This window comes from Scyliorhinus canicula, chromosome 13, assembly GCF_902713615.1.
Source record: "Scyliorhinus canicula chromosome 13, sScyCan1.1, whole genome shotgun sequence".
NCBI classification, from domain to species: domain Eukaryota; kingdom Metazoa; phylum Chordata; class Chondrichthyes; order Carcharhiniformes; family Scyliorhinidae; genus Scyliorhinus; species Scyliorhinus canicula.
Genome location: NC_052158.1, coordinates 12,205,707 through 12,232,655, shown reverse-complemented (window position 1 = coordinate 12,232,655; position 26,949 = coordinate 12,205,707). Strand labels below are relative to the sequence as shown.

Genomic DNA, 26,949 nt, shown 5'->3' with positions numbered 1-26,949 from the left:
TAATACAGAAGATGTGATCAGGTTCCTCAGTGTGTACTTTTGTTTCTGCCTTCATTAAGGAGAGGAATGATGCAGACATTCTAATTAGAGTATGTGTGTCAAATATTAGCTACAATAAGTATTGTGCGAAAGGAAGAACTGGAGGGACTGGCATTCTTGAAGCTGCTTAATAACCTGGGCCAGATTAATTGTTGAAGGAAGCCAGGGAGGAAATACCAAATGCTCTGAGAATCATTTTCTAATCCACGCTGGATAGGCGAGGGATCAGAGGCCGTAGGCTGGTGAATGTCTAAAAATTATTTTAAAAGGCTGCAAGGGACACATCCAATAATGATAGGCTGGTCAGGCTGACTTCGGTGGTGGGCAAAGTATTGGAAGCATTTATGAGAGGCAGGACAAACTGACACTTCGAAAGCCAAGGATTCATCAGGGATAGTCAACATGGTTTCGTTAGAGGAAGATCGTGTCTTACTAACTTAATCGATTTTTGTTTGAGGAAGTAACAAGGAGGATTGATGAGGGTAGTGCCGTGGATGTTAGGAAGGCATTTGACAACGTCCCACATGGCAGAGTGGTCGAAAGTGAAATTGCATAGGTTAAAGGGGAAGGTGGCTATTTAAATCCAAAATTGGCTCATTGACAGGAAACAACAGTTAATGTTAGATGGATGTATTTGTGAATGGAAATGGTTTTGAGTGGAGTTCCATATGGTTCAGTGTTGTGGTCATTGCTTTGCATATCAATTATTTGGAATTAAACTGTGGGCGGTATGATTGGGAAATTTGTAGCTGCCATAAACATTGGCCGGGCAGTTGATAATGAAGAAGATCGTTGATGTCTGCAGAATTTTATCAATGATTTGGTTGAGCTGGGTGAAAAGTGGCAAATGAAATTCAAGCCAGACAAATGGGAGGTATTGTATTTGGGGAGAGTAGACAAAGCAAAGGAATACTCATTAACGGGAGGATTTTGGGAGTGGTTGAGGATTATTGAGACCTTGGAGTACATTTCAACAGGCCATGAAAGTGGCAAAACATGTGAATGAAGTGGTAAAGAAAGCATATGGAATGCTTTCCTTTATTGGCGACGTATTGAATATAAAAACTGGATGTAATAATGGAACTGTATAAAACGCTGCTTCAACCAAAGCTGGACTTTTCCATCCAGTTTTGTACACATGATGAACATGATTGTTCTGGAGATAATGTTCTGGAGATAATGCAGAGGCCATTTAGAAGAATGTTGCCAGGGCTTGAACATTGCAGCTATGAGGAGAGAATGGATAGAGTAGGATTGTTTTATTTAGAACAGGGAAGGTTGAGGCGTGACCTAATTGAGGTACAAAATATGAGGGACCTAGGCAGGGCTGACAGGATTTATTTTCCCTATCTGAGATGGCAATCACCAGAGTGCACAGATTTTAAATGATTGGTAGAAGGATTAGCGGGGATGTGAGGAAAACCCTTTTCATCCAGAGGGTGATAGGCATCTGGAATCTAGTACTTGAATTGGTGACTGAAGCTGACATACTCAGCTCATTTTAAAGGTACCTGGATCTGCAACGAAAGTGATGTAACCTGGAAAGCTAAGGTGCTGGAAAATGGCTAGTTTATTTTGCGTCTGCCTTTCTTGGCTGGCAGAGACACGCTTTCTGTGCCATGATTTGTCGATGAATCTATGGTTCATTATGGAGTGTATGAGAATGCCTTGCAGTTGTCTTCACTCTATTGGCCACGTTATCCATTACATGCTGTGTTACTGACCTGTAACTGAAAATGTTCCATGCAAATTTAGCAGACCTGTTGCTTTACACGTAGCAAATCACATCAGCATGCAAGCTCTAGAATCTTAATATCATGCCTTACCTGTCATTAGATACAAGCCATTCTTGGACTTTCAAGTGACCTTATCAAACGACCATGATCTGTCTTGAGATATTCGATTATCTAGCCTTGCCTGGCCACAATGCCTCGGCTGGTGACCAGACATCCAAATGCAACTTTCGTGGGGAGGTCATAGGCAAAGATATAAATATTTCCAAGAGACAGAAAATGATTTGCTCAATTCAGCTACACTTCCCTTATTTCACTGAATATCAGATAGATTCCTTCAGTTGAATTGTGTCCAGTGATATTCTCCCCTCCCCCAGTTATGATGTGTGGTATGATCTTCCCGCCTCAGTGTCTCTGCTGCAAAGTAATAATATAATAATAATAATATATTAGTGCATTCACAATCATTCGTATTTCAATAAGTTCATCTCTGATTCTTCTGAACTCTAGAGAACAAGGCCCAATTTACTCAGTTGCCAATTAGGGGACACCCTAGGAACCAATGGTAAATTCCGAAAGTTTATTAACGATTCAAAAGGCAGCAAATCAAATAGATAAAAACAGTGTCAATTAACAGTGATTAACAGTAATTATCAGTAATTAACAGCAGAGGAGAAAGCTAGTTTTAACAATTGAACAGACTTCTCACCAGCCTCTCAGACCAGGACGTGAAGGTTCCACCCCTCACCATCACGCTCTCTCAATATGGCTCCTCGAGCACCTTTTTTATACCTTAAAGACATTGAAAGCCTACCTTAGTCAATTATCAGAAAATAGCCACTTTGTCTATAACTTGCCAATAATTAAATAACAATTAAATAATAAACTGGTTGTTTTTTTTAGCTAATTACACCCTTTGTTTGAACTTTAATACAGCGGCTTCTCTTATCTTGAGTTAGCCTATGCGTCGACCAATAATCTTAAATTACTTCCTTCCATCAAGGTTAACAAAAAGTCTGTTAAGTTCATTTTTTTTACCCGTCTGGAAAGGGGGCATCTTAAAAATCTCAGGGCATTTAAAGAATCTGAATTAGTAATCAAGTGTCAATTATAGAATATGCTTATAATTTAAAAAGTTATAAACTTTTTGTGTTATATGTTAGGTGGATTCGCCATCATAAATTGCCCTTAGTGACCAAAAAAAGGTTAGGAGGGGTTATTGGGTTACGAGGATAGGGGGGAAAGTGGGTGGGTGCAGACTGGATGGGCCGAATGGCCTCATTCTGCACTGTATGTTCTATGTTGATTGCATTACCATACCAATCTTACTAACTTGTCTGTTAATGAATTCCTTACTTTTCAATTGTCTGACAGATGAAACTGTTTATGTAACTAATCTGGTTGGTTTCCAATAATGCAGGCTTAGGCTTTTTAATGACGTTGTCAATTTAGCAAAACATGCTGAAAAACATATTAATTCAGACTACAAAATAATAGTCACTGTTCTGCTAGCTTAGCTACATCCTGTTACAGTCCGTTGCATCATCATCGTTGTTTGCCGCACCTCCGAGTTTCTTTTATCAGTAAGTTTTAATATTTCAGTCAGTGCTTCAATATCCACATAATTTATATACATCTGTATGAAAGAAACAATGGCCCTTACAAGACACCATTATCGACCATCCTCCAGCCTGAAAAGCGACACCGATTTAGCTCAACTTACTGTTCACAGTAAAATTCAGTGTTTAACTAGTTCAGAACCGATAAAAGGGCTTCAATCTATCTCAAGAATGCTCTTGTGTATACATGTTTAACAAGAAAAGTAAAGCAACTTAGAACACGCCTGTCTACTATCAACATCAAAAATGCAATAGCGAGAGGTCAACAAGGTTTTTGGGATAGATGGCACTGCACCAGAAGTGATGACTCACACACAAACTGTGGACACGGTCAGTCAAAACAAACGCGGTTATTACTGATACTTGCAGTTGTTTTTCTCGGCACAGAAGCCAGCTATGAGCTTCAGCTTTGGTTTCACAACATGATCCCTTTCCCCTTTTGTGCTTTGGAGCTGCTGTTTCATTTTTATCAGTGTTTACATCCTAACTGTGGCCCATCCAGTCTGCCTCCTGTGCAGTAACAATTGGAATCATAGTAACACACTGATTTAGCTAATCCAACCGTTCAGAAGTTTCAATTTACAGAACTCATAACTAAGTTCCCTCAGATTTTCCTTCATTCCCAGAAGCTCTTCCCGCAGTCCTGCCTATCTGTTGTTTGCACACATCAGTCATGTACGCCAAAGCACGCCTTATTTTACCAAATTCAAACCTACCAGCGGAAACCTGAATGTGGCTACAATTGACTGTCCTCTTGTACAAATCACCCAGACTTGCAAGAAACCAGACAAAGTTTCTGGCTGCTAAAATCACTTTCGCACAAATGCCCTTGGCACCCCAAGTTTTCCCAGCTAAGCCCCTGGGTTGTGTGGCAAGATTCCATGTGCACGGAGTAATATTAAAAAATAGAAACAAACTATTTTTCCACTGATGGCTGAGTGGCTATTGTGTTGGAATTTTCAGTATCGGGGCTAATTAGGGTTAACCTAATTAGGTCTAACCCCTTATTCCCAATTTCTGAGATGATTCGGGATGATAAACCTGGTTATATGAACAAGTATGAACAAGACTTAACGCAGACGATATCTGACCAATAGTATCAGAGTGGGACAACATCATCATTGCAACCAGGGTAAAAACTAGTCTCTACGTTACCACTTGATGGTTTCTCCTGCCCCATTGTGCCAATCAATGCAATTTCGCTGCCGTTCCAATCCCTTGTTTTACGTTCTTTTCACTGAAGGACCAAGAGAAATGAACATAACTAACCGTTACCTTTGCTAGTTTTTGAATGGCGCAGTTACGATAGCTACCATGCATCCATCTGGCAACCCATCAGAGGTTCTCCTACTTCCTACTCTTGGTCACCTTCTACAGGTCCCAGCAGAGTGCACAATCTGGCTGCCTGTCGCCTGAGGCATAAATAGTAAAAAGAAATGGAGGCTTAGATGTATCCAGAGCTGAACCAAAAAATAACTGGGAAGGCATTTGGTCCATTGATTTCTATTGGAATAGTTGGGGATTTTTTTGCTGCAGCATTGTAGTGATTTGTCACTGTCACATGCAGTAAAGTTGCCCACTCTTTCCACCCACTGGTAGGGATGTCGGAAGGATTTTCGAGCTGATAACTAATCTGTTTGGCTCGGTTACGGATGAACCTTTCAAGACCAACAAATGTTGGACTGGAACTTGAACCCACAACTTCTTGCCCAGGAGTAGGGACACTGCAGACTGTGCCAGAATACCTCTCCTCATGGACCCATATCAGCATAAACAATCCCTCCGCATTCTTGATTGAAGCATGGTGACCTGGTACTCAGTTATTCTGATAAAACCAAAATACTGCGGTTGCATAACTGAGGTAACGCTGGATAAATTCAGCAGGTCTAGCAGCATCTGTGGAGAGAAGTTTTTGGATCTACATGATCCTTCTCCAGAATTGAAACAAGGCAGAAATTTACAGAATCATATAGGGAAAGAGGGTGGAGGAGGTGGGGCAGAATAGAAAACCAGGTTGGGCAAAGGTGATATAGACAAATTTGTCACGGATATAAGACAAAGGGGAATGTTAATGGTAGCAAAACGTGAGATGTCCTAGAGGACTCCAACAGAACCCCACCCCTGTCCCACTAGGCGACTTGTCCCTTGCTTCCTAGTTGCTCCCATGGACATTATCTGCTGGCTCACCTTGTGCCACCATGCGCAATCTTCGTCTCTTAATGGCACCATTATCACTCCCCTTTATTTTTTGTCCCTGTCTATATCTGCTTTACCTTGGCCTATTCCGTGGATAAAATCATAGAATACCTACAATGTTGAAGGAGACCATTTGGCCCATCGACTCTGCACTGACCCTCTGAAAGAGCACCCCGCCCAGGTCCACTCCCCGGTCCACCACATCCTATCCCGGTAACATAATCTGCACATGAAAGGCCGATTTAACCTGGTCACACCGCTTGGCATGGTGGCGCTGTGGTTAGCACTGCTGCCTTACGGTGCCGAGGACCAGAGGTCGACCCCGACCTTTGGTCACTGTTCATTTGGAGTTTGCACATTTTCCCCATGTCTGCGTGGGTCACCCAGCAACCCAAAGGTATGCAGGGTAGATGGATTGTTCACGCAAAATTACCCCATAAAAGGAAAAAATGGGGGGGGCAGCACGGTGGTGCAGTGGTAGCACTGCAGTGTCACGGCGCTGAGGTCCCAGGTTCGATCCCGGCTCTGGGTCACTGTCCGTGTGCAGTTTGCACATTCTCCTCGTGTTTGTGTGGGTTTCGCCCCCACAACCCAAAGCTGTGCAGGGTAGGTGGATTGAACACGCTAAATTGCCGCTTAATTGGAAAAAAATGAATTGAGTACTCTAAATTTATTTTTTAAAAAGGAAGAAATGAATTGGGTACTTTAAGGAAAAAAATAACATGGACAATCAGCCTAACCTGCACATTTTTGGACTGTGGGAGGGAACCGGAGCACCTGGAGGAAACCCACCCCTTAACGGGTAGAGCGTGCAGACTCCACCACTCACCCAATGCCAGAATCGAACCTGGCTCTCTGTCGCTATGCGGCAGTAGTGCTAACCACTGTGCCACATGTATTGCGCAAAATTTCCATCTTTAAACAGAACTGTTCTAATGATTGTATATGCTCATCCTAAATCACACAATGTCCTAAATGCCCAGAAGTAACATTGATGTGACAGGTACAGATTAGATTTAGACAGGAAGTGGACTTGCGATTGTCCATCTTGTCTGACAGCAAAAACAGATGCCTAGCAAGTTATGCAATAATTTATCAAAGGTCAAAGAAAATTAAGAACGAGCAACTAACTAATACGAGCCTTGCCAACGATTCTCCCATGCCTTGAAAATATTATTTTGTTCCTTTGTGAGATATGCCCAGGGTTAAAAATGGCAGTGGGGTGGTCTGATGGAGATTTTAGACTTGGACCCGCCTAGACCCAAGTGTTTTAGAACATAAGATTTTTAAAGGGATAGGAACCTCATCATAAAGGTGGCGCTGAGCTGCTTTCTTGAACCGTTGCAGTCCACATGGTGTAACTGAGCCCACAGTTAGGGAAGGAATTTCAGGATTTTGACCCAGCGACAGTGAAGGAATGGCGATAAAGTTCCAAGTCAGGATAGTCAGTGCCCTATCTGACTATTAACCAATCTTCAATTTGGCTGTCCATACCTTACCTCAATTCTATAAGTCCGCATTTTATGTAAGAACTTTTCTCATGTTACTCTGGCTGCCCCTTGCTCAGTGTATTTTTACTCAAAAGAAACAAAAGTTCCCGTAGAGCGTTGACATTTCACTGGCTTCGCTTAAATTTACCCTTTCCTGAAAACTGAGGGAGGGTCGCCCCTTTTAAACTGAGGACCGAAAAAAATATTGGTAATTTATTTGATTCATGCTTGTGAGAACTTGCTGTCGTCATAGTGACTGTGGGAACGCCTATCCACAAACGTTCATATATTACATAAGTATCACACCGGTTTTAGAGTGCCCTGGGACGTTCTGAATATTTGATGGGGCTGTATCATAGAATCATAGAATTTACAGTGCAGAATGAGGCCATTCAGCCTATCGAGTCTGCACTGGCATTTGGAGAGAGCACCCAACTTAAGCCCACACCTCCAACCTATCCCCGTAACCCAGTAACCCCACTTAACCCTTTTGGACACTCAGGGCAATTTAGTATGGCCAATCCAAGTAACCTGCACATCTTTGGACTGATTTATGGTATAATTTACCATGCATTATTTTTCCCCCGGCAGAAAGGATAGAAAAATCACAAGTCTATTCCTTGCCAAAATCTTATTGTCTGTACCTGTCACATCAGTTTTACTCCGTGACATTTGGGGCGCTTTGTGCTTTCGGGCGAGCAGCTGTAATCATGAGAACAGTTCAGTTGAAGGATGGAAATGTTACACCATATTTTAGCAAAGTTCTTGTGGTGCACGACGAGTTGAGACTGGAATAAATTACAATGGAGTCTGGATCCGTGCCCATCTCAACCTCCTCCTCCACCCCCACCCCCCTTCTGTCAATATTGAACAGAATTTCATAACCTCCGGCACACTTCAGAACACAACAGCAGCCAACGAAATCAGAGTGTGCTCAGCGCGTCCATGGCTTCCACACAATATGACGAGAGTTTGAGCGAAGAGGCAATTTGCCCCATTTGCCTTGATTTCTTCACTGATCCGGTAATACTGGATTGTGGACACAACTTCTGCCGCTCCTGTATCTCCCAGTGTTGGGAAAAGAAGGAGATAAACTCCTGCCCGGAATGTCGAGAGGAGTTTCCAGAAAGAAACTTCAGGGTAAATCGGGCCTTAGGGAATCTGGCCGAGAAAGTTCGAAAATTCAAGCTGAATCCGAAAGAGAAGGAAAGTAAACTTCACTGTGAGGAACATCAGGAAGAACGGAAGTTGTTTTGTGAAACTGACAAGAAATTGATCTGTGTGATTTGTAGAGATTCGCTGGAACACAGAGGGCACCGCTTCCTGCCGGTTGGAGAAGCTGCTGAAATCTACATGGTAAACATTTTTATCAATCCAATATTTTATGATTTGTTTTAATGTTCGAAGACCTGAAACTAAATCTTTCCCGTCCTATCCCATGATCAGCTGCAATCTTCCTTAGATTCTCTCACAGAGAAGAAATTCAAAGCTCTACAAACAGAACGTGAGCAGAAACGGAAGATTTCTGAAGTTAGGGTAAGGCCTCCCTGTGCTGTTTTTCTGGGATCTCGGTTAGTTTTGTTCCCTTTATCCGGGACATTAATTATGTTTCACATTTCATTTGGTAGGAACAGTCGATCAGTCTGCAGGCCCACATCACATCCGAGTTCAGTAAAATGCACCAGATTCTCACTGAGAAAGAGCAGCGTTTACTCAGAGATCTCAGGGAAGAAGAGGAGATGATTCTAGACCCAATAGAGGAAAAGCTTCGAGAGATTCAGGAGAATTTAAATTCAATTCAGGAGAAACTCAGAAAGATGCAAAAACAGATGAAGCAAAAAGGCCTGTTGACGTTTCTGAAGGTGAGGGAATATATTTCAGGTATGTTCAATGAGGCTCCACGTTGCCGCAGAATAATGCTAACTTTGAAATAAATGATGTGGAGATGCCGGCGTTGGACTGGGGTGAGCACAATAATCTTCACCTGAGGAAGGAGCTGCGCTCCGCAAGCTCGTGTTTGAAACAAACCTGTTGGACTTTAACCTGGTGTTGTAAGACCCCTTACTTTGAAATAAATGGCAGCAATTGTTGAAAAAACTGCATGGGCTAAAACCGATATTCTTCTCATTCTGGGGAAAGTCCGCAAATGTTTCCCACTTAACCGATTTTCATCGAAAGTCACGAATCCCACGAATGACCAGAGGCCCAAAAGCAACCTCCATTCAACATCAGAAACATCCTCGGGTGCGTCAGTCCAACAAACACTGACATCGTGTCACATATTAACTGCATTGACCAACAGCGTGCCCAAAGTGGTTTGTTTCAGACAGCCTTAGTGAAGGAGGGTGAAGTTAAAGTGGAGCATTTTTAACAATAACAACACATGGCACGTTGGACGAAAAAAACATGTCCCAAGGGTTTCACGGAGTCACACAAGGCGTATTCGGTGAAATTAACAAAAGCTTGGTATGAGACGTCGGTGTGGTTAAACGTGGAAAGCAAAGACGGGCGCAGAAATTTAGAGAGGGAATTTTGGAGCTTCACGTCGAGGCCCCCAATTTTGGAGCTATTGCAATCGAGGAAGATCAGGAGACCAGAATTAGAGGAGGCCAGGTATCATGAACGGTTTTAGGGCGGGGCTAGACTACGGATATAGGGAGGCCAAGTCGTGTAGGAATTTGTGGGACGGTCAATAGCAGATCATAGAATCCGTACAATGCACAAGCAGGCCATTCGGTCCATCGAGTATGCACCGATGCCCGAAAGAGCACCTGAGCAAGATGCCAAGACCCACTCCTGTGTTCTGTTCCAGCTCACCTTCACATCCCTGAACATTAGGGGCCAGTTTAGCTCACTGGGCTAAATCGCTGGCTTTTAAAGCAGACCAAGCAGACCAGCAGCACGGTTCGATCCCCGGACAGGCGCCGGAATATGGCGACTAGGGGCTTTTCACAGTATTTATTGAAGCCTACTCGTGACAATAAGCGATTTTCATTAAGGAGTATTTTTCATCGCCAATTCACCTAACCTGCAAATACTTCCGCAAATCCAGTGCAAGTCAGCGCTGAGAGGTGGGTGAACAGGATTTGTTTCGGATTAGGAAATAACATCAGAGTTTCGGTGACGTCTAGTTCATCCAGGACAGAATATGTGAGAATAGCCAGGAGGACATTAGAGTCAGATCAATCACAGAATCACAGAATAGTGCAGTGCAGAAAAGCCGCTTCGGCCCATCGAGTCTGCACCGATACATGAAAAACATTTGACCTGCCGACCTAATCCCATTTGTCAGCAGTTGGCCCATAGATATGAATATTATGACATGCCAAATTCTCATTCAGGTACATTTTAAAGGATGTGAGGCAACCCGCCTCTACCACCCTCCCAGGCAGTGCATTCCAGACCATCACCACCCTCTGGGTAAAAAGGTGTTTCCTCTAATTCCCCCTAAACCCCCTGCCCCTCACCTTGCACTTGTGCCCCTCGTAATTGACCCTTTAACTAAAGGGAACAGCTACTCCATATCCACCCTGTCCATGTCCCTCATAATCTTGTACACCTCGGTCAGGTTGCCCCTCAGTCTTCTCTGCTCCAGTACAACCAACCCAAGTCTATCCAACCTCTCTTCATAACTTAAATGTTCCATTCCAGGAAACATCCTGGTGAATCTATTCTGCATCCCCTCCAGTGCAATCATATCCTTCTTATAAAGTCGTGACCAGAATTGTACACAGTACTCCAGATGTGAATCAAACTACTATACAACTCCAACATGATCTCCCTGCTTTTGTAATCTATGCCTCGATTGATGAAAACAAGGGTCCCGTATAGAATCATAGAATAGAATCATAGAATGCCTAGAGTGTAGAAGAAGGCCATTCAGCCCACTGAGTCTGCACCGACCATTGTGAAGGGCACCCTACCTAGGCCCATGCCCCCACCCCATCCCCATAACACCACTTTACCTCTTCATAGAATCATAGAATTATAGATTTTACAATGCAGAAGGAGGCCATTCAGCCCATCGAGTTTGCACCGGCTCTTGGAAAGGACACATTAATTAAGCCCATACCTCCACCCTATTCCCATAACCCAGTAACCCCACCTAAACTTTTTTGGACAGTAAGGTCAATTTAACATGGCCAATCCACCTGACCTGCATATCTTTGGACTGTAGGAGGAAACCCTGGAGGAAAGCGGCAAGTTAGAATGGCCAAACCACCTAGCCTGCACACCTTTGGACAATAGTAGGAAACCAAAGCACCCAGAGGAAACCCACACAGACACAAGGAGAATGTGAAAACTCCACACAGACAGCCACTCACGGCTGGAATAGAACCCCGGTCCCGATGCTGTGAGGCAGCAATGCTAACCACTGTGCCACTGTGCCTTTTTCACCACCCTATTAACTTGCCTTTCTACCTTCAGAGATCTATGGAAAAACATGCCAAGGTTCCTTTGTTCCTTGGATATTCCCAGAGTCAGGCCATTCATTGAATACTTCCTTGTCACATTACTCCTTCCAATGTTTATCACCGCTCACTTTTCAGGGTTAAATTTCATCTGCCACTTTTCTGTCCATTTGACCATCCCGCTTATATCTTCCTGTAACCCAAGACACTCAACCTCACTATTAACCACCCGGCCAATCTTTGCGTTATCTGCAAACTTACTGATCCTATGCTCCACACAATCATCAATGTCGTTTATATAAATGACAAACAATAGGGGGCTCAATACAGACCCCTGTGGTACACCACTGGACCCTGGCTTCCAGTCATTAAAGCAACCTTTCTCTCCCACAGCTAAGCCAATTCTGAATTCAACTTATCAAATTACGCTGTATCCCATGTGCATTTGCCTTCTTTATAAGTTTCCCATGTGGGACCTTATCAGAGGCTTTGCTGAAATCCATGTAAACTACATCAGCCCTTCTCTACACAACTGGTCACATGCGGAAAAAATGAATCAAATTTGTAAAGCATGATTTGCCAATGACAAGCCATGCTAACTATTCCTGATTAAACCAAATGGAGATAGATTCTCGCCTTCAGAATTTTTCTCCAATATTTTCCCTACCAGGCTCACTCATTTGTAGTTCCCTGGCTTATCTCTACAACCTTTCTTAAATAGTGGGACAAAATTAGCTGTTTCCAGTCTTCTGCCCCACCTCCCTTGTGGCCATACAGGAACTAAAAATTTGGACCAGAGCCCCTGCAATCTCCTCCCTCGCTTTCCACAGCATGCTGGAACACAATTCATCTAGACCTGGAGATTTGTCCACTTTTAAGCATGCCAGCACCTCCAGTGTTTTGTCACTCCCGATGACAAATTGCTCAAGAACCTCACAGTCACTCTCCCCAAGTTGTATATCTCCACCTTATCTTGGCTGAAGACAGGTATTTGTGCAACACCCTATTAACATCCTCTGGCTCCACCTCTTCTAATGCCTCCATTGATTTACTCCTATTGCACTTGCTAAAAGCCTTTCCTTTTCTTTTCATCCATGGTTTTCTGGGCTTGTTACCCTGTCACCCTCGAGGGAACACATTGGGCCTGTACCTCCCCATTTCATTTTTGAAGGCCTCCCATTGCTCTTCCATAGATTCATCTACAAGTAACTCTTTCCAGTCTACCATGGCCAGATCCTCCCTTATTTTACTAAAATCTGCTCTCGCCCAATCCAAAACATTTCTTTGCAACTTGCCCACTTCTTAGTCCATAACAAACTTAAATTGTACCATGCTGTGGTCGCTATTATTAAAATTCTCCCCCACAACACATCAACCACTTGCCCAGCTTCATTCCCCTAAATTATGTACAGAACTGCACCATTCCTAGTTGGGTTCTCCACATATTGCACTAAAAGGTCTCCTGTAACATTTTAGAACTCCGCTCCATCTATAGTTCCATAGTGACTATCCCAATTAATTTTGGGAAAGTTAAAATCACCTAATCTTATTACTTTTGCACACCTCTGCGAAGTACGTACATATTTGCTCCTCAATTTGCCGCTGACTATGGGGGTCTATAACAACCAACTAACAATGTGGCTGTCTCTTTTTTTATTCCTAAGCTCTATGCACAAAGCTTCATTTGATGCCTCCTCCAAGATTTCATCTCTCCTTACCGCAGTAACTGACAGCTCAACTAATAATGCAATGCTTCCTCCTTTTTTACCCCCTCCTCTGACTCACATGAAGATTCTATATCCCAGGATGTTGAGCTGCCAACCCTGCCCCTCCCTCGACCAAGTCTCCAAAATGGCTACTATGTTACAATTCCATGTGTCAATCCTCGCCCTTAACTAATCCATCTAGAGGTAGTAAAGCCATCAAAGAGAATTTCAGCAGCAGAAGAGCTAAGGCAGGAAAAGAGTTGGGCAATGTTGGGGGGGGGGGGGGGCCTGGAACTACATGGTCTTAATGAAAGGACAGACATGAGGTTGAAAGCGGATTCGGGATCAACTATGAAAGTAAAATTTCAAGTAGTTGTGGTTCAGCCTTAGCCTTGTGCCAGAGAGAGGAATGAAAGCAGTGATGAAGGAACAAATTTTGTTGGGGACTGAAGTCAATATCTTCAGTCTTCCCAATATTTAATTTAAGGGGAAGTTGGGAGCCCAGGAAGCCGCTATTAGGCTGCCAATGGTGGGGTGCTGAAAATTGTTGTTTCACAAGTGAATAAATTTGATATCTATAGAAATGTCTGAACATCGAATCACAGTACGGTATGTTTTTTTTTGTTCTTTAATGGGATGTGAGTATCATTGGCTGGGCCAGTGTTTATTACCCATCCCTGATGGTATTTAAGTATCAACCATATTGCTGTGGATCTGGAGTCACATGTAGGCCAAACCAGGTGAGGACGACAGATTTCCCTCCCTCAGGACGTTAGTGAACCAGATATTTTATCTGCAAACCATCTACAATAGTTTTAGGTGATCAGTAGATTTTTTTATTCCAGTTTCTTTTTATTGAATTCAAATTTCACCATCTGGGATTCGAACCAGGGTCTCTGGATTACTAGTCCAGTGACAACAGAGGCTTAAGTAGGCCATTCGGCCACTGGAGCCTGCTCCACCATTCAAGTTGATCAAGGCTGACGTGCTACCTCAATGTCATTTTCCCACACTAGCCCAATACCCCATGTTGCCTTTGCTATCTATAAATCTAGCAATTTCTGGCTTTAACATGCTCAATGACTGACATTTGTAGGGCTGGAAGAGGTTGCAGGTGAGCGATGAGAAAGGTAATAAACGATGTTACAAACAAACCTCGTTTAAAAATTGACAGTAAATTTGCTTCTGTGGCGCTTTCAGTCAATTTATTTTGTGCATTATGTAAAATCTCATTAAACAGATTGTGCAGATTGGACACGACACTCCAGCTCAGGCAGAATCCAAGATTTGTAGGTTTCAATTAAATTATTTTCTTTTGTACTCTGTACATGTTAAAAACCCTTTTGGTTTTTTTTAGTGCTTCATTCATTTGGCCTGTGTGACTACTGTAGGCCCCCCCTTTCCCCCCCCTCCCCCCCCCCTCCCTCTAAACTTCACCCTGTTATCTTGCTTCCTACTTCCAGTACGCCTAAAACTAGTTTACGTTGCTTCTCTATGTTTTTTCACAATGTCAAATTTTGGGCAAACGTGTCAATTATGTATTTTAAACATAAATTAAATTGCTTGATGTATAACGTGAAAACCGGTTCTATATTTCTTCTGTCTGGTGTCTGCAGTAGTCAGAAATCGTTTCATTACTATGTCGGTCCAGCTTAGGTGAGAACTGTGCGATGGTTGTGTTTATATCTGCACTTGTATCTTTTGTTATTATAAAACCATAAATGCCTTAATAAAATGTTAAAAATCAATTCGCTACAATGATAAATCCTAAACAATTGGACTGCAATTTCTGTTATCCTAATGTCGGCCAATTCGTGTCAACTAAGATTTCTGATTTATTTATTTCAGCAGGAAACTCGCCTGACGAAAAGGTAGGACCTGGTCTTTATTGAAGCACACCAAAATTGTTTTTTCAATAATTCAGAGAAGCACTTATGGTCAATTTACACAATCATTTGTTTAATCTTCCCAGGGTGAGCGAAGATGGTCAGCTTTTGTCAACGACAAATTCCAGTCTGTTTATGGGAAAGTTCAAAGGCCCTTTGCAGTACATAGTGTGGAGAGAAATGAGAGACGCTATCAATCCCGGTAAAATTAATTTCTCTAATGTACAAATGCAGATGAATGAAAGAATGAATGAAAATCGCTTGTCACAAGTAGGCTTCAAATGAAGTTACTGTGAAAAGCCCCTAGTTGCCACATTCCGGCGCCTGTTCGGGGAGGCTGTTACGGGAATTGAATAGTGCTGCTGGCTTGCCATGGTCTGCTTTCAAAGCCAGCAATTTAGCCCTGTGCTAAACAGGGAAAGAGCCTAAGTGCTCTCGCATACCCACGATGAAATTATCACATTGTTAGCCATTCATTTCTATGCTGCTCTCCATCCCCGTGTTCTGCTTCCATGTGGGTATTCTGGGGAAGTGTCTGAAGCCATCAGCACCTTGTGTCAAATCAATGACAGTGTCTGTATAACCAGAAGAATTGAGCACCAATCTCAGGATGTGACACCAAAATTGCTGGTTAAACCGACGGGCCGTAGTTGCTGGGTTGATCTTTTCACCATTTGATTTACAAGGGCAAATCATTTAGTGTTCTCCAGAGCACCGCACCACCCCTGTCTAAGGTGGATTGGCCTGCGCTCAGTATCTTACCTCCCTAACTTCCCAGAACATATTTGGATGCATCACATTCGCTCATAATTGCATATGCAATTTAAGTGCCTCCAGTCTAGCTAATCCTTCCTCTTGATCATTTTCAGCCTAGCCAGTTTCTCGAATGCTTACCCTTTCATTAGGACTTTGGGCATCATTTTCTTCCTGAGTAAATACAAACTACTAATTGCATATCTCAGACAAACCCCCCCCCACTTCTCTGAAGGTAAAGTCCTGTTTAGATCCCTACTAGAACCCAATCCTCCTTTTACCAACCTCTTACAATTCACCTGCCCACAGAAGACTTTGGTTCGTTGACAATTCCTTTTTGTTAGCTGACAATCTCTTCTCGTACTATTTGCTCCACCCAGTTGTTCATTTGGCTTAAAATTTAGAGCTTTCCATCACAAAAAGAGGCCCATCAGCTCATTGTGTCTGCACTGGCTATCAAGCACATATCAATTGGAAACCCATTTTCAGGGTGTGGTCCGTAGTCTTGTCTGCTGAGGCATTTCAAGTACTCTAAATGCTTCAGAAATATTGTGAGGTTGTGTGTGTCTACCACCCTTGCGCTCCAGATTCCCACCACCCTCTGGGTGAAAAAGGTTTTCATCAAAACCCTATTGAATCTCCTGCCCCTTACCTTAAATCTATGACTCCTGGTTTTTGACCCCGCTACTAAGAGGAAAAGTACCTTCCAATCTACCCCATGTCTCTCATGATTTTGAAAACTACAATCAGGTCCCTCTTCCAGCTTTCTCTGTTCTAAGGAATACAACTGTAGTCTTAGCAGCTTCCCTCATTGCTGAAAGTTTCCACCCTTGGCAACATCCTGGTGACTCTCCTGTGCACCCTTTTCAGTGCCATCACAACCTTCCTTTAGTGTGTCGACCAGAATCGCACACAATACTTTAGCTGTGGTTTAACAAGTGTTTTATACAGCTCCATACTAATCTCCCTGATCTAATATTCTATGCGTCTGCTAATAAAAGCAAGTATCCCGTATGCCCATCTTATCTTTAGTTTGCAGTTTTGGTCTCATTCTGTGAGGAAGGATTTTCTTGCTTTCGAGGCAGTGCACAGAAAGTTTACCAGATTGATCCCTGGGGTGGCAGGACTGAACATCTGAGGAGAGATTTAATTAGTTACAATTGTATTCACTGGAGTTCTGAAGAATGTGGGGATCTCATAGAAACCTATAAAATTTAAACAGTACAAGACGTTTGATAAAGTTTCCCATGGCCGGTTGATGGAAAGCATTTGATAAAGTTTCCCATGGCAGGTTGATGGAAAAAGTGAAGTCGTATGGGGTTCAGGGTGTACTAGCTAGATGGATAAAGAACTGGCTGGGCAACAGGAGACACAGAGTAGTGGTGGAAGGGAGTGTATCAAAATTAAGAAAGGTGATTAGTGGTGTTCCACAGGGATCCGTGCTCGGACCGTGTTTGTGCTATACATAAATGATCTGGACGAAGGTATAGGTGGTCTGATGAGCAAGTTTGCAGATGATACTAAGAATGGTGGAGTTGCAGACAGTGAGGAGGACTATCAGAGAATACAGCAAAATATAGATAGATTGGTGAGTTGGGCAGAGAAATGGCAGATGGAGTTCAATCCAGGCAAATGCGAGGTGATGCATTTCGGAAGATCTAATTCAAGAGCGGACTATATGGTCAATGGAAGAGTCCTGGGGAAAATTGATGTACAGAGAGATCTGGAAGTTCAGGTCCATTGTACCCTGAAGGTGGCAACACAGGTCGATAAGAGTGGTCAAGAAGGCATACAGCATGCTTGCCTTCATTGGGCGGGGTATTGAGTACAACAGTAGGCAGGTCATGTTACAGTTGTATAGGACTTTGGTTAGGCCACATTTGGAATACTGTGTGCAGTTCTGGTCGCCACATTACCAGAAGGATGTGGATGCTTTAGAGAGGGTGCAGAGGAGGTTCACCAGGATGTTGCCTGGTATGGAGGGTGCTAGCTATGAAGAAAGGTTGAGTAGATTAGGATTGTTTTCGTTGGAAAGACGGAGGTGGAGGGGGGGACCTGATTGAGGTCTACAAAATTATGAGAGGTATGGACAGGGTCGATAGCAACAAGCTTTTTCCAAGAGTGGGGGTGTCAATTACAAGGGGTCACAATTTCAAGGTGAGAGGGGGAAAGTTTAAGGGAGATGTGCGTGGAAAGTTTTTTACGCAGAGGGTGGTGGGTGCCTGGAATGCTTTGCCAGCGGAGGTGGTAGAGGCGGGCACGATAGCATCATTTAAGATGCATCTGGACAGATGTATGAATGCGCGGGGAACAGAGGGAAGTAGATCCTTGGAAAATAGGCAACAGGTTTAGATAAAGGATCTGGATCGGCGCAGGCTGGGAGGGCCGAATGGCCTGTTCCTGTGCTGTAATTGTCTTTGTTCTTTGTTCTAAGACAGGGTAGATACAAGAAGGCTGTTTCCGATTATTTGGGTGTCCAAACCCCGTGTCGCGTCTTTTCGTCCGACGTCACTTCGTCCAACGACACTTCGTCCACGTCTTTTGGTCCAACGTCTTTTTGTCCGCCCGTCTTTTGGTCCAACGTCACTTCGTCCAATTATCCAATTACAAATTAACTCCGTTAATTTACTTGCTAAAATGCAAGTCATTGATAAAATGCAAGTAAAATGCAAGTTGAAAAATGCAGTTAAAAAGTTAAAAAATCTAAAAATGCAGTTAAAAAATCTAAAAGTTTACTAATTACTTAAAATTCCCGAAATTACTTAAAATTGATGTAAATGGTAAATTCCCGAAATACCCTAAAAGTTACATTTCCAGAACTGTACCCGAGAGAGAATCATGGGGAGAGGACAAGATGATTTGATATTCTACAATTCCGACAGACACAGATATAAGTGGGAGTCTATTTGGATTTAGACAATGAGTGCAGTTCTGAAAGAAGCAGATTTAAACTCGATTTTCGTCGAGTGATTAGGGTTGGCAGTGGCTTCTGACATTACAGGTCTGAAATGATCAAATATTCCATCAGATACAATGGCTCTCATCACGCTGGAGCATACATGGGTGAATATCCTGCAGCTTATCTTAATAATGTCTGGAGATCAAGCAGCACAAATGCAGAACTCAACTTCAAGAGGCGAAAAAGGTGGAGAGGATCCTTGAGCAGTAACATTGAAAAACTAAATTAAACTATTTGTAATTGGATAATTGGACGAAGTGACGTTGGACCAAAAGACGGGCGGACAAAAAGACGTTGGACAAAAAGACGTGGACGAAGTGTCGTTGGACGAAATGACGTCGGACGAAAAGACATAGCACCTCCAAACCCAGGGCTCGCAGTCTGAGGATATGGGGTCGACCGTTTAGGACTGAGATGAGGAGAAATTTCTTGACCCAGTGGTTGGCCTGTGGAATTTGCGATCACAGAAATCCATTGATGTCAAACCATTGTGGGTGGGATTCTTCATCAGCCGCCGCTGAACTCGGGAAATGTGATTGGGCGGAGAATTGGTTTTAACGCTGAAATCACAGCGGGCACTGATTTGACACCAAATCACAATTCTCCATCGCCTCAACAGCAGCGCCAATGCTTGCTGGCAGATATGTCACACCGTCTCCCTGTTTGCATATTATTAGCGGGCCTGACTCGGTATTCTCTGCAGCATCCCCGATTCTCCGCCTCTGATGGGCCAAATTCCCAATGGAATGGTTCCCTTCTGCTTTTAAAAATTGTGAAGCTGGTATCATGGCTGGTGAGGGAGAGATAGAAGGTAGGACCCTGTTGACTGCCGGGCCAGACACTGGCTGGGCTGGCTGAGGTTGGGTGACTGGGAATGGGTCAAGTGGTCGGGATGACACCCCACTGGACTGGGAGGTTCCAGCCACTGACTGTCAGTGGCACGGTCTGTGCACCCACCTTGGCCCCTAGTTCTGCAGTGTGACACCGGCCATATAGATTCTCTCACGTCCACACCCCAGCTACCAGCCCCGCACCCCACGTTCCACCACACCGCAACCACCCAACCGACCAACATCAACTAGCAGGCAATACACAGCCCACTCAAGGGGCTGTAGCCCCTAAGGTACACAATGGTACCCCTGGCATCAGGGACGGGCACCAAGGCCAGAGACCCCCATGAGGCCAGGCACCGGTGGGACGAAGAGTGCGAAGATGGGGAGGGGCATGCTGGGGCAGAGCCCGCAGTAGCAACTGGACACAATGCAGCCCATTGGACCTGGTTGGGCACCGGGGGTATGCACCATGCCAACATGTTGACCTTTCACCACATGCAGACAACGAACATTGGAATTCAATCAGCAATAGTGGCCTTCCTGTTTGTCTCTGTAACCCTGGGGGATACAATACGACTCTATGAGCTGGGTTGCTTGAGAACGAGGAAGCTGCAGCAGCAGAGCATGCTACAGCAGAGCGTGCCTCAGAGGAACAGGAGCCAGCCACTGAGGATGGAGAGCTGGCTACCCAACAAGCTGAAGAGGAGCCGGTGCCAAGGAGGCACACTTGAGGCCTTGTGTGTAACAGCAGCGCCTGCAATTTGAGGATCTGTTGGATCGGGCCTGCTGCCGAAGACTCCAGCTGAGCAGGGAGACAGTACAACATATCTGCCAGATCATGGCGCACCTGGAACTTAGTCACAGGAATGAAGAATCAAGCCCTGTATATTTTCCAGAAGCAGTTCGATAAAGCACTTGGGATGAAGGGCATCATAGGATATGGGGTAAAGCACAACCAGGCTATTGAGCTGGATGATCATAATGAGTGGCTGAGCAGGCTGAGGGCCAAATGGCTTCTTGCTCCTATTTCCTAAGTATTTATTATTTTGTTCATGTCATTCAGAGGCCTCTGATGTGTCTGTCCTGTCTTTGCCCATTGGAGTAAATACATTGACTGCACCTGAAATTCCTCCTCTTTAAAGTCGGCCCATTGTTTTGTTAGAATTTTACCTGACAATCTTTGATTTCAATTTATTTGGGTCAGATCAATTCCTTCCCCATTGAAGCTGGCCCTCCCCCAGTTCTTTATTTTTTACTCTGGATTGTCACTTGTCCTTTTCTACAGCTAGCCTAATTCTTGTCTCCTGCTTGTACCCTTACTGAGCCTTGACCCATTTGAGCCACCTCATGCCACAGAACCAGGCCCAGAAATGCCTCCTTCCTCGTTGGGCTGGAATAACACTGGCACGGAAAATTGAACACCCTCTAGAAAGGGAGACATTTCCACATGGAAGCTGTTCAGAGATATTTCCCTGGGCTGATATCTGAGATGAGTGGTTTGCCTTGTGAGGAAAGATTGAGCAGGTTGTGACTTTACTCATTGGAGTTTAGAAGAATGAAGGTGATATTTTAAAGTTCTTTAATGGGATATGTGTGCCGCTAGCAAGTCCGGCATTTGCTGCCGAATCCAAGTTCCCCATAAGCTGAGTGGTTGACTCAGCCAATTCAGAGAACAGTTAAGAATCAGCCACATTGCTGTGGACCTGGAAGCATGTGTATGCCAGACCAGGTACAAATAGCAGATTTTTGTTCCCTAAAGGACATTATTAACCAGATGGGTTTGTACAACAATCAATGATCGTTATTACGGTCTCCATTTTATTCCAGATTTATTAATTGATGTTAAAGTTCATCAACTGCCGTGGTGGGATTTGAACCCATGCCACCAGAACATTAGCCTGGACTTCAGGATTACTAACCCAGTGACACAACTGGTATGCTACCATCTCTTTTCTTAGCGACACCAATCAGATTCTGAGGGGGCTTCACTAGGTAGATACTGAGAGGATGTTTCCCTTCATGGGGAAATAAGAACCTAGGATACAGTTTCAAAAATAAGGGGTCACCAGTTTAAGATGGTGATGAGAAGGAATGTCTTCTCTCGGACAGTCTTAGTCTTTGGAGTTCTCAACCGTAGGGAGCAGTGGAGACCGAGTCGTTGAACACATTCAAGGCTGAGGTAGACAAATATTTGATGGATAGGGGTGTTTTTGTTTGTGGGGGAGGTGGTGGGTTGTTCAAGCAAGAAAGAAGAGTTAAGCCACAATTAGATCAGTCATGATCTTATTGAATGCAGGAGGCGGCTTGAAGGGCCAGACTGTCTACTCTTATACTCTTAGCTGGAAACAGTTGCCCTTATCTGTCTTTAAACTATTTCTGCTCCAATCTATATTTGTTTAAGTGGTGCCCCCCATTATAACAACTCTATAATTCTTGCACTGCATGCAGGAAGAGTGGCAGAGTTGTGGAAATAATAGGCGCATGCTTAGTTCTGTGGGTGTAATTATAAGGTAAAGTTCAAAGACCATGATTGTCCAATCTTCTAAACCTGATGAATGGAAATTATTTGGATGTAATTAATAATTGGGAGGAAGAAGATTTGCAAAAATAATTTTAGTGGTCTATATCAATAGGGTTGGCAGCATTGTTAATGGATGCAATAGTTCTGACCATAATTTTCTACTTACGATGTGTCAGAAGAGATGCACAGAGCTCAGAGACGGGATTATAATTCTACAGCTTCCAGGAGGGCAGGGTGGAGGCTCAGATTTGTTGAGAAAGAATAATTGGTACATGTCCTAATTGCACAATGTCACATCATCTGATGTTGTATCAATGAGATTGCTTCAGGTTGAATCATGGATCCTGTACCCTGCCTGGTGTAGGTTGGAGTAGAAATGGGTTCATTCCAAGGGGAGGTTGTGGTCTCACAATTTGAGGATTAACCGGTTGTTCCAGGTTTGCCTACATTCCTGGCTAGTCTATGGCTCAGCACATAATGTGGCCGCAAACTCTTTCTCAACTTCCTAACTGTTTTGTATCCTCATTTCTGGTTTCTCTCTCGATTATTTTTTAAATCTCTTCCTTCTTCCTGTGATATCGGCTCTCTCCACTTCTTTTACATCTGTTTTGTTTGCGGCAATAATTTTGTTTTAATCCTTCCTCTGTTTAACATTTAGTTGTCCTGCTTGGTTTCTGTGCTTTTTACATTTCTTCACTCTATTTTTCCTTTTTACTCCTTTAAAAAAAAAAAATTTAGAGTACCCAATTCATTTTTTCCAATTAAGCAGCAATGTAGCATGGCCAATCCACCTAGCCTGCACATCTTTGTGTTGTGGGGGCGAAACCCATATAAACACAGGGAGAATGTGCAAACTCCACATGGACAGTGACCCAGAGCTGGGATCGAACCTGGGACCTTGGCGCCGTGAGGCTGCAGGGCTAACCACTGCACACCGTGCTGCCTTTCCTTTTTACTCCTGAGATGGGTTCTTATCCCTCTCCTCAATTCGACAGTGCTAATCAGGTTTTTTTTTAATTCTTTGGGGTGCGGGCATTGCTGGCTGGGCCAACATATCTTGCCAATTCCTATTTGTCCTTGAACTAAGTGGCTTGCTAGGCCATTTTGGAAGGTTGTTAAGAGTCAACCACATTAGCTGTGGGCCTGCAGTTGGCCAGACATGGTAAGGGCGGCAGATTACCTTTTAAAGGGTATTAGTAAACCTGATGGGTCTTTACCACAATTGATTCTAGTTTCATGGTCTCGATCACTGAGACTAGCTTCCAGATTTACTCACAAATTTCATTCCATCAGCTGCTGTGATAGGATTTGAACCTCCATGTCCCCAAGCCTGGGTTCCTCGATGACTAGCGTGTGTGTCTTTGCATTTGCGCCACACCTCAGAGAGAGATAGATTTCAGGGTACAATTCTCCTCGAAGCTATTATAAATCAGTCACATTGTGTCTCCCTTTAATCTCCATTATTAATGGAAACTTGTATTGAGCAAAACATGGAACGAGCGTTTTTTTCTACTAGCATTGGAATAGTTCAAGATAAGCACGGCAGCACAGTGGTTAGCACTTGTTGCTTCAAAGCGACAGGGTCCCAAGTTCGATTCCCGCTTGGGTCATTGTCTGTGCGCAGTCTGCCTGTGTCTGCGAGGGTTTCCCCCGGGTGCTCCAGTTTCCTCCCACAAGTCCCCAAAGACGTGCTGTCAGGTGAATTGGACATTCTGAATTCTCCCTCTGTGTACCTGAACAGGCGCCGGAATGTGGCGACAATGTTAATGTAAGTCTACTTGTGACAATAAAGATTATTAGTTAAATGTCGTTGATTATACGGTGCCTCACGGTCAAATTGGAGCTTTGGTTGCCGGTTCCTTGTGCATTTCTTTAAGCTCTTGACACATTCTGAGGGACACGGTGAGAGGTTGAGGAACAGAGTTTGTCACACCGGATGAAGCTCAGAACAGTATGCTGGGGGTGAAAGAAAACACCAAAGACTTTCTGAGTCATACAGTCATTTGGTAGAATGTTTTTTTTTTAAATTTAGAGTACCCAATTCCATTTTTTCCAATTAAGGGGCAATTTAGCGTGTCCAATCCACCTACCTTGCGCATCTTTGTGTTGTGGGGGCAAAACCCACGCAAACACGGGGAGAATGTGCAAACTCCACACGTACAGTGGCCCAGAGCCGGGATCAAACCTGGGACCTCGGCGCCGTGAGACTGCAGTGCTAACCGCTGCACCACCCTGCTGCCCGTTTGGTAGTACGTTGCTGAAAAAAGAGACATGCTGCCCAAGATTTCCGTCTTGTGTTCATCAGGCCCGAAGCAAGGACATCAAATTTCAAAGGACATAACAATGTATATTGTATGTGAACCGGTGTGCTGATTGGCAAGTGGACTCTGTGGGTCGATGTGACGACTGCACAAGGGATTCGTCACCACAAAGCTTTGTTTTCAGTCCAAAAAGACAAGTTCACTCAGATTGGTCGAAATCTGCTACATGCCACATGCACTTTGGGGAGAAAAGCAGCAGATACAAACTGGATCTTGTCCTGTCAGTCCTATGGTTAGTAAACGTACCCATATTTCATATTGCAGCATTCAATGTCTAAAGACTGGGCCTTCATGAAATATCGTACACAATTCTGAGCACCATACATTTGTGAGTGTTTCAATGCATTTAGAGTGTAGTGGGTGGGCTACCAATCCGCGACTCGGGATAGGGGGCTTTTATTATAAGGAGAGATTGTAGAACCCCTCTATCCACCACTCTTCACCCGGTTATATTTTCCTTTCCACAGCTCTCTCTCTGCTCTATCCTCACGCACTTTCGCTCTCGCACTTTTGCTCTCTGTCCTATTCTTTTCCACCTTCACTCCTGATCTGCCATCTGCCCACCACCCTCTGCCCCCACTTCCAGAGTCCATCTTTCCCTCAATTTTCCCCTCCTCACCTCCAAAGCCCTGATCCAGCGGCAGAGAATCATTTGTTGCACAGAAGGATGTCATTCCGCCCGCTAACACCGCATAACCCCTCGAATGATAGCAGCTTTCATAAATACAGCCCAGCATCCAGTGGTGCACTCGAAACAGTCATGCTTTTGAATGGCTCACAGGCACAAATCCAATCACTGACTGTGTTATTCTAATTTTCATCCCCAGCTCCAGCCTCTCTGACTCTGGATCCGAACACAGCGAACCCCTGGCTCATCCTGTCTGAGGACCGGACCAGTATGAGACTCGGAGACAAACGGCAGCAGCTTCCTGACATCCCGGAGAGGTTTGATTACCTGTTCTGCGTCCTGGGATCAGAGGGATTCACATCAGGGAGACATTACTGGGAGGTGGAGGTCGGAGGGAAGACTCAGTGGGACTTGGGAGTGACCCTGGAGTCTGCTGACAGGAAGATGATACTGGACCCGAACCCCAAAAATGGATATTGGCCTGTGTGGTTGGAACCCGGAAGAGGCTACTTTGCTGCCAACTCCCCGAATACACCCCTCAGCCCGAGTGTGAATCCCCGGAAGATCGGGGTTTACCTGGATTACGAAGGGGGACAGGTGTCATTTTACAATGCGGATAACATGTCCCATCTCCACACTTTCACCCACACTTTCACTGAGAGAATCTTCCCCTTCTTCGATCCGGGGCTGGATGACGATGGGTCCAATTCCGCACCGCTGACAATCTGCGGGCTGAAAGGTCACTAACAGGCACATCCTATAATTTCAGACTTCCCATTCCCGGGGAGAGTTGAAACCCAGGCTGAAATATATCAAGGTCCATGGGGGAAAACAAGGGAGAGAGGGAGCGGATCTAGGTGAGATTTAACACCAGGGTGGAACACAGGACCAAGAAACCCATTTGACTCCCGGTAAACTAAATAATAGAAACAAAATTAAAGGGCGAAACAGATTGAAGCGGCATTTAAAGGGAATGGGTGGGAGAATAATAAAATAATAAATAAATAAAATAAAATAAAATCTTTATTGTCACAAGTAGGTTTACATTAATGAAGTTATTGTGAAAAGCCCCGCTCGCCACACTCCAATGGCACAGTACACAGAGGGAGAATTCAGAATGTCCAATTCACCTAACAGCACATCTTTCGGGACTTGTGGGGGGAAACTGGAGCAGCCGGAGGAAACCCACGCAGACAAGTGCAGTCTCCACAGAGACAGTGACCCAAGCCGGGAATCGCACCTGGGACTCTGGTGCTGTGAAGCCATAGTGCTGACCACTATGTTACCAAACCCAGAGGGTTGATAATGAGCAGAAGCTTTCAGAGTGTGGGGTGTTTAGAAGCGGACATTAAAGATGACTGGGTGGGCTTGTCTGTCATTGACACCACTTAAATGTATATATGTATCTATTTAAGAAGCTGATCCTTTGCAGGGCAAGACATTTTGAAATGAATATTCTGGTTGGACCAATCACTAGATACATCAGTTCATCAGACTGATTCCGGGGATGAAAGTAGGTTGACGTATGAGGAGAGATTAAACAGTTCTATTCTTATCAGTTTGGGCTTATACTCGCTGGAGTTTAGAAGGATTAGAAGGGATCTGATTGAGGCTTATAAAATATTAAAATGGATTGATAATGTAACCGTGGACCAAATGTTCCCCATTGTGGGGCAATCTAGAACGAGAAGTCACAGGTACAGGTTGAGAGGTGGTAGATTTAAAACTGAGATGAGGAGGAACTACTTCCCGCAGAGGGTGATAAATTTGTGAACTCACTGCCCCATTAGTGAGGTGGAGTTAAAACCATTAAATGGTTTCAGGAAGGAGATACATTTCTGATTTCTAAAAAC

At 44.1% G+C, this 26,949-nt stretch overlaps 1 protein-coding gene across 1 annotated transcript; it reads left to right on the top strand.

Moving 5' to 3' along the window:
• The first annotated feature begins 7,977 nt into the window (after positions 1-7,977).
• On the top strand, positions 7,978-26,074 carry LOC119976773 (zinc-binding protein A33-like). Its single transcript, XM_038817530.1, has 6 exons — positions 7,978-8,433; positions 8,524-8,613; positions 8,706-8,939; positions 15,044-15,066; positions 15,168-15,283; positions 25,296-26,074. The coding sequence occupies exons 1-6, from the start codon at positions 8,023-8,025 to the stop codon at positions 25,841-25,843; spliced, it is 1,422 nt and encodes a 473-aa protein (XP_038673458.1). The 5' UTR covers positions 7,978-8,022; the 3' UTR covers positions 25,844-26,074.
• The last annotated feature ends 875 nt before the right edge of the window (positions 26,075-26,949 follow it).